The sequence below is a fragment of the Chrysochloris asiatica genome, unplaced genomic scaffold, assembly GCF_000296735.1.
Source record: "Chrysochloris asiatica unplaced genomic scaffold, ChrAsi1.0 scaffold00054, whole genome shotgun sequence".
NCBI classification, from domain to species: Eukaryota; Metazoa; Chordata; class Mammalia; order Afrosoricida; family Chrysochloridae; genus Chrysochloris; species Chrysochloris asiatica.
Genome location: NW_006408572.1, coordinates 10,826,130 through 10,834,307, shown reverse-complemented (window position 1 = coordinate 10,834,307; position 8,178 = coordinate 10,826,130). Strand labels below are relative to the sequence as shown.

General features: G+C 45.5%; 1 protein-coding gene across 3 annotated transcripts in view; it reads left to right on the top strand.

Moving 5' to 3' along the window:
- Window positions 1-8,178, top strand: part of PIK3R5 (phosphoinositide-3-kinase, regulatory subunit 5) — a 73,676-nt gene that overhangs the window by 43,196 nt on the left and 22,302 nt on the right. For 2 of the 3 annotated variants that reach the window (XM_006863418.1, XM_006863419.1), the window contains exons 2-4: window positions 1,587-1,702; window positions 3,749-3,849; window positions 7,543-7,611. In XM_006863418.1, the coding sequence (XP_006863480.1) occupies window positions 1,600-1,702; window positions 3,749-3,849; window positions 7,543-7,611 (273 nt within the window). In that variant the 5' untranslated portion in view covers window positions 1,587-1,599. The remainder of the gene's footprint in view (window positions 1-1,586; window positions 1,703-3,748; window positions 3,850-7,542; window positions 7,612-8,178) is intronic. The other variant, XM_006863417.1, reaches the window with a different exon arrangement.

The window sequence follows — 8,178 nt, the reverse complement described above, 5'->3', positions numbered from 1 at the left end:
AGCACGTGTGCTTTGTTCGCTGTGGTAGTCCTAAGAATGAGTGCATGCGTCCATCCACCTGCCTACCTTGGTATGCATGAGCCATTGGTGGTAGGGTGTTGTTGTTTATGTTTTTAAGTGCCATCGAGTTGGTTCTGTCCCATAGCAACCCTGTATGGGGTTTTCAAGGAGTGGCTGGTGAGCTTGAACTGCTGATCTTGCAGTACAAACCAACTTTGTAATTCAGCGCATTAACGCACAGCGCCATACCAGGACTCCAGTGCCAGGATTCCAGCGATAGGGTGATGCTGGATAGATCACAAAGGGTTTCTTTTCCCTTTGATGTAGTTCCTTCCAGACTGGGGAAGTGGTAAGATTTGCTTACGTAAGGATCTTCGGCTATGCAGCTGGTTCGGGTTAGGATTTTTATATCTTTGCATGTTGTTTGCATGGCTCAGACCTGAGCTCTACTTCTAGTTTCCTGCTTCACCCCCAGATCCACAGAGTAGCACTGCTACTTCCTTGGATTCCTCCCTTGACCTGTGACCTGAGCTGCCTCACCAGAGAAGGAGTCTGTGTGGAAGGGGTGTATGTAGCGTTTGTGGCAAAGACTGCAGTATGGTAGCTAGCATGTACTGAAAGCTTAGTTAGTGCATCCACTGTGGCATTTCATCTTCTCCACACTCTATGTGGTTAATGCCATTGTTCTACCCATTTAGGCTGATATGCGGACTGAAGTTTGGGAGAGTTAAAGAATTTACCCCGTCACCTGAGCAAAGCAAAGTATCACAGTCAAGATTTGAATCTAAATCTATTGGATGCCAGAAGCCAGGCTTCATCACAGGGTTAAACTTTCTGCCACGACTTGGGGAAGGACTTAAGGAGCCGTCACCCATGACTAAGACATGGGGCTGGCCTTGCTAGAGGCGCTCCAAACTCAGCATTTAGCACAGTTCTCTGTATGGCGCTACATCCCTTCTTCAGTCACGCCAAGATAAACACCTGGTTTTCCCTCGGTAGAGCAAGGAATTGGGGGCCAGGTGTGGTCTTTGGATATCTGGTAATGTTACCAAGCCTCAGACAAGGGGTCAGGGAAAGGGAAATGTGGAGGTTGGGGTAAAAAAGGAACAGAGGGTGTAGCAGGTGGGATGGGGCACGGGAAGACAACCTGCATCTGCACCCCAGTCTTGGACTTCCCGGGTCACTGAGGAAATCCCTGAGGGTCTCCCAGGAAGAGCAGAGCTCTAGGCCACATCCATGTGGGCTTATGGGATGTAGGTCGGAAACATTTAAAAAAAATAAAAATCCCAGAGCAATTCTGATTCTTCCCTGGGGGCCCTTCTGCCCAGCCCACTGGGGTCTGGTGATTCTCTGGCACTCCCCTGGGAAGCAAGCAGTCCCCTGTCTACTTCTCCACTTTCATCCCTGATTTTGCGCTCTTCCTGTAGCTCAGATGTGGTGCTTCCTGCGGCTGCACCCACAGCACCCATACTGTAGTAAAATAGATCACACTGGGCTGGGTGCCTGCTGTCTCTGCCATCTGCTCTCCTGGACCGCGTGCACCCAGCTTGGTGCTTTTGGCTGACTGATGTTTGTCTCCTTTGTAGGCGATGACTCAGGATGCAGCCAGGCGCCACCACGTGCACAGAGGACCGTATCCAGCATGCCCTGGAGCGCTGTTTGCACGGGCTCAGCCTCAGCCGCCACTCCTCCTCCTGGTCAGGTAGGTCCAAGGGAACTGAGAGGTGATCTGAGGACCCCAGAGAGCCTCAGGCCCCTCCTCCCCCCGTGTGCATTGGACCAGGTGCAGCAGTCAGCAGATTCTTACCTAAGCTCCTGAACCTCACCTGGGCAGGTGCCCTGCTCAGCAGCTTGGTATGATAGTGTCTCCCTTTTTCCAGGCTAGCTTCTTCATCCTCCTCCGGGCTCTATCTTGCTTCCTCAGCATATGCTGGAAGCCTTTATAGAAGGAGGCTTCCAAAAGTTTGTGGAAAAATAGAATGAAAAGATAATGGACTTTTTCCATGGGCTTTTTGGAAACCCCCACGTGGCTCCTTAGAGAAGATACAGAATCTGCTTACAGACACCTCAACTACTGATTCGTAAACAGCTGGTAATTCACAGGCAGTTTCCCCATGATCCTCCTGTTTGTTTACTTTCTAGTTCCTCTAGAGCCCCAGTTTTCTTTTCCTGTAAAACAAGGGAGAGACTCTCAGCAGAGCCCCAGGGAGTCAGAGGTCTCCTTGTTCCCCAGAACTGAGAAACAGGGAGATCTGCAGGTTGGGATAGTTGTGAGAATTCCTTGTGCTTGCAAAGATTTTTCACATTCTCCATTTCCCTTGCCGCCCTAACAACCCTATGATATAGGCAGGATGGTCACTGTGGACTTCTGCTCCTACCTGCCTCTCTTACCCAGGTTTTGATGGGGCTCAGGGTTGTTGGTACAAATGCACCAATCACTTCTGGAAGAAAGATGAGACTGCCTTAATCGTGTAAAGATTTACAGTCTAAGAAATTCTTTTTGTCTCGCTCGCTCTCTCAGAAACTCTTATAGAGCAGTTGTTTTCTCAGGTCACTATGAGTCAAATTGACTCAATCGCAGTGGTATTTTTGACTCAGGGTTAAGTTTATAGAAGGGAGCAATGGTGGTTCCGTGGTAAAATCCTCGCCCTCCTGGCTAATTCATCTCACATACAGCTACCCACCCCCCATCTGTTAGTGGAAGCGATGATCCCAGTTTTCAGTGGAGCTTCCAGACTAAGAAGACTAGGAAGAAAGACCTGGTGATCTGCTTCTGCAAACTCAGCCACTGTCAACCCTGTGGGACACAGTTGTTCTCTGCTACACATGGGGTTGCTAGGAATTGACAATGATTCCATGGAAGCTGGTTTTTAAGCGGATAGGATTTGAGCACCATTATGAAGTAAAGGAATAAAAACAAAAACAACTTTAAAATATTGGCAGATTTTACAAAAACCTATCACTAGTTAGACCTCCAGGACTTTGGAAGGAGCCCATGCACCTGAGGGACCTGGAGCTTCAGCTTCATGAAATTCAAGGTCATCTCACTTCCATCCCCACTACTCCCACACGTGCACGCGCACGCGCACGCCCATGAACACACACACACACACACACACACACACACACACAGTCCTCTGTAACCATCCCTTTAATGTTTAGGGGTTTCCCCTTGCTGACTGCAGGGAAACAGAGATTGCCAAAAGGAGGCAGCCTGCAGGAAGCTGCAAAGTGACAAAGTGCTCATCTGGCTTTAAAAACATAAACGCATGTAGCTTGCCCTTCCTGAGCTTCACTGCCAGGCAGTTGAGGGAAGTCCCAGGGCTGTCCCAGACCTTGTGCCTTGGACCAAAGCTCCCAGGGCTTCCTTCTTTATTCCTCCAGCTCGCTCAGCCTCTGCCTTCCTTTCCTGCACCCACCATAGGAAACCAGGGCAGGCGAGGTTGGGGGAAAACTGGAGGTATCGGGAGCTGAATCAAGCCTGGCTCATTGTCCTTTAAAGAGATCCCAACCAGAATGTCCAATCTCTATCTTCTGAGCCCTCTATATATGCAAGAAACTTCTTGTTATGTCTTGGTGGGATGTAGTAAGGTTGAAGGTTGCCCCAAGTCTCACTTAAACTTTATTTAGAAAGGAATATTTCTGCACAGTCTCAGGGAAGTTCCCTCTTTCTTCACTCCCCACCCCTTCCTGAGGGTTTCCAAGAGAGAACCCCCTCACTGACCACTCACTTTTCTCTTCCTTCTAGCGGGGCTGTGTCTGAACTGCTGGAGCCTACAGGAGCTGGTCAGCAGAGACCCGGGCCACTTTCTTATCCTCCTTGAGCAGATTCTGAAGAAAACCCGAGAGGTGAGAGCAGGCAGGGATTGAAAGGCAGAGCTAGGAAGTGTAGGCCCTAAGGAATGACAGGCCTGCAGTGCCCAGGCCACCAGGAGGGCTTGCCAGCCCCAATGGGAAGCCGTGAGCTTTCTGTGTTCACAGCGCTTGTAGACTGAAGCTTTCTAAGAAGGAGTGAGCCTATGGGTGGTACAAATGTTTAATGTGTGTGGCTGCTAACCAAAAGGTTGGAGGTTCAAGTCCATCCAAAGGCACCCCAGAAAAAAAGGCCATTGAAAACCCTTAGGAAACACAATTCTATTCTGACACCGTGAGCCAAGGCCAACTCAGTGGCACCTGGTAACTGGAAGAAGAGGTGTGGTCCTGTAGACAAGGGTCCTGTGTGTAAGCTGCTGTTTCAGGCAGAGATTGCTTGTCAACCGAGGTCCTGATTAGAAAGAATGGAGGAGGCTTGATGGAATTCCTTCCCTCCAAAGGAAAGAAGGAGCTCTGGGGTGGCACTGTAGGATAAGCATTTGACCTCAAGATCAGCTTGAACCGCAGAGTCAGTGGTTCAAACTCACCAGCCACTCCTCGGAAACCCTATACAGAGTCAATATGAGTCAGAACTGACTCATCGGTACTTAACAACAACAAAGGAAGGAAAAAGTGCTAGGGAAGGTTAAAAGTGAACTGAGACCTTCTTTATCCGTTCATGAAGTAGTACTTTTGTGACTGGTAAAAAGGAGTGCATTTAACGCTGAGCTGAGCAAGGGTTCTAGAACAGCTGTGAATCCCAAAGGAGGATTGTGGCTTTCACACAGAATTCCCTTTAAAGCTTACCAAAAAGTGTTCTTTTTTCAGTATACCACCCAAATGGGAAAAGAGGTGGCTTTATCTCTCTAGTAAGAAAATCTTTGTTTATCAAAGACCTCCCAAGGTGATAAAGCCGGCATCACCTTTTAACTGGGTAATGGAAATAGTGTGTTCTGGAACAACTAACCTGCAGGTGGGTGGTTTGAACACACTCAGTAGTGCCATGGAAGAAGGACCTGACAATCTGCTCCTTCAAAGATTCTAGCAAGTTCTACTCTGTAACACTGGGGTTTGCCATGTTTTACAATTGGCTTTATGGTAACGGGCAACTTTGATTTGGGCTTATTATACCTTGGTCACAAGCAGATCAACACAGAGCAGGACAGTTTCTGGAGTACTTAACTTATCAATCCGACTATAAAGACTCATGCTGTTACTGTGAAGTGCCAACGAGTTGGATCTGACTCATAGCGACCCTGCCTAGGGTTTCCAAAGGTGGCTGCTGGGTGTGAACCACCAACCTTGCGGTCCAGTGCTTATTCTACGTTCAGTGCCACACCAGGACTCCACGGAGCTCTAGGGGAGGGCCTTTTTGTTTTTGAACATTGTGCTGTGGTTTAAGTGAAAGTTTCCCGTTCAACAATGTATACACATTTGTTTCGCGACATTGCAATCATCTCAGTGTAACAACATGCTTCCCACTTGCTCCCGGGGTGTCCTCTTTCTGTCTGTACTACTAAGGCTTGGCTGTTGTGTTTGGCTGAAAGGTCATTCCAGAAGTGAGTTCAGTTCCAGGATGTCTAAGGGCCATAACTCAGGGGTCCCACCAGTCTCCCATCAGACCAGTAAGTCTGATCTTTTTTATGATTTTGAATTTTGTTCTACATTTTCTCCCTCTCTGCCCAGGACTTTTTATGGTGATTCTAGTCAGACTGGCAGCAGTGGTATCCAGGTACCATCAAGATCTCCCGATCTCGGCACAGTGGAGGCTGTGGCTCGTGTTGTCCATTAGTCCTGTGGACTACTCAGTTCACTTGGTCCTTTGAGTCTGTGAAATTCTTTCCTCATCTTTGCTCTCAAAGGGAAGAGACCAATAGTTGGGTCTTAAAGGGGAGGGTTGTATAGAGTGGACTGAGTAGCAGGTATGGAGGACTTGTCTTCTATTCAGAGTAAAGAGAAGGAACATTCTAAATTTGAAGTCCAGAGGTTACCAGACGCAGAGGAGAGGGTGAGGGCTTTCTCTGTGGTTTTTAGCCCCCACGAGTGTCAGAATGGATGTTGAGACCTGTAACATTTTGATCAAAGATTCTAAGACATGGGTGCAAGGGCATGTGTAGTGTAGTGAGTTCCAGTTAAATGCTTTCCTAATGAAGAGGTCATTTACAAAAGAATGCATTGAACTTATAAACATATATAAAAAATGTTTAGCCTCAAAATAAATGCAAATTAAGACTGTAAAAATATATAATTTGCCTAGCAAATCTGCAAAAATTGTAATAAGTAATCCAACAAAGGGTGTGGTGACACTGGTACTCTCGTGCTTTTAAGATATTATAAATGGAAAAATGTTTGGAAAGTCACTGGTAATGTTTCAGATGTTGTATAGATATTTTTAATCTTTGATCCATTGATTGTACTTCCTGAATAATCATAATCCAAACTATAGAAAAGAGATGGCATACGGAAAATGTTTATTGCAACAACATATAAAACAGCAAAAAAAAAAGAATAAATCATCTCAAATGCTAAAATTGAAATAATAAACTGGACCACAAGGTCAGTTTGAACTACAAGGTCGGCGGTTCAAACCCACCCACCAGCTGCTCCTTGGAACCTCTATACACAGTCGCTGTGACTCAGTGGCTTTCAACAATAAGAAATAAAGGCCTGGTGTGGTGCTGTCAGATAAGCACTAGACTGCTAATCATAAGGTTGCTGGTTCAAACCTACCTGCTGCTTCTTAAAAACGCTATACAGAGTTACTGTGAGTCAGAACCGACTTGACAGCACTTAACACCAATAGCAACAACCATAAGGAATAGTATGCTAATAAATAATAAGTAGGATCAAGGATGTGTGGTGCTGTGGGCTAATGCGCCAGACTGCAAAGCCGTTTGAACTGCAAGTTCAGTGGTTCAAGCTCACCAGCTGCTCGGAGACCCTATACAGGGTCACTATGGGTCGGAATCAACTCAACAGCACTTAACAACAATAAGCAAGAATATAAACAAAAATCTAATATATAATAAAATTTCATCAGTAAACACTTTTAGATTATTTAGGGGAAATCAACTAAACATTTGGTAAAAGTGCAGAGTGAGAATCCTAGCTTATACCACATACAAGACAAAATTCTAGATAGATTAAAGATTTAAATTTAAGAAAATTAAGTTTCAAAGAAAAGACGAAAATAGGGATGAATAGACAGATGATCCTTATATGAAAAGGAAAAGCTTACACACTTTCTGTACGTGAAAAAAATGCCACAAAATAAAAAGACAGAAAACTGGAAAACATATTTATAACACAAATAACAGATAAATACATATGGGAGGTGGGGTGAAGAGATGGTCTGAGATACCACATAGCAAAACAGAAATTCACTTACAATATTAGATGTAAAAGATAGCAAGAATAAATATATGCATACTGTTATGAATTTATAGGTGACATTCAAAGGGAAGAACGGTACAAGTAAAAGTACATTGAAGACATTAGCTGTAATTGAGTTTGAATGGGGTGGTGTATATTGTGAGTGACTGATGTTTTCTATTTCCTGTTTTCCAAATGTTTTGTCTTGCGGTGACATTCCTTTTTACTTTAAAATTGAAAACCACGAAGGAATAGGACAGACAAGACAGCACTGACGTGTGAGTGAGCCTCACCTTTCCTCACCTGTCCTCTCCACAGGTCCAAGAGAAGGGCACCTACGACCTCCTGGCTCCGCTAGCTCTGCTCTTCTATTCCACTGTGCTCTGTGTAAGTTCCAGAGTGGGCCAGGCTGGGGGAGGCAGGAGAGAAGAAGGGGGAACCACCAGTATGGGAACACAGCCCTCACACATCTGGGGATCAACACGAAAATAACTGTCAAACAATGAAACGTAATATCGTTTTCAACCCACAAAATGGCCATTTCCCCACCAGAGCAGCCATCTTGAGAGACCTCCAGTGATTTCATGTAGACACCATTGTGCCTGGCATTTCTGGTCACCCATAAAGTAACTGCTGTCACACCCTGTTCATAAGCCATGAGAAGCGTCTCTGGGGAGATTTTACAGTCAACCTCCAATGGTCAGTTTTACCCAATGTAAAACTCTTTTATTCACCAGACCAGTGGTTCCAAACAAATCTGTGTACACAGAGTTACTCCACCTTCAAAGGAAAAACATTTGCCTCTAGAGAGGAGGATATTTAAATAAAGGTGGTTTAAGCACTGAAGGATTTTTTGTTTTCTTGACATTTATCAATGGAGAAAAGATTGAAGTTGTCAAGGACTTCATTCTTCTTGGATCAACTATCAACACTCACGGAAGTAGCAGTCAAGAG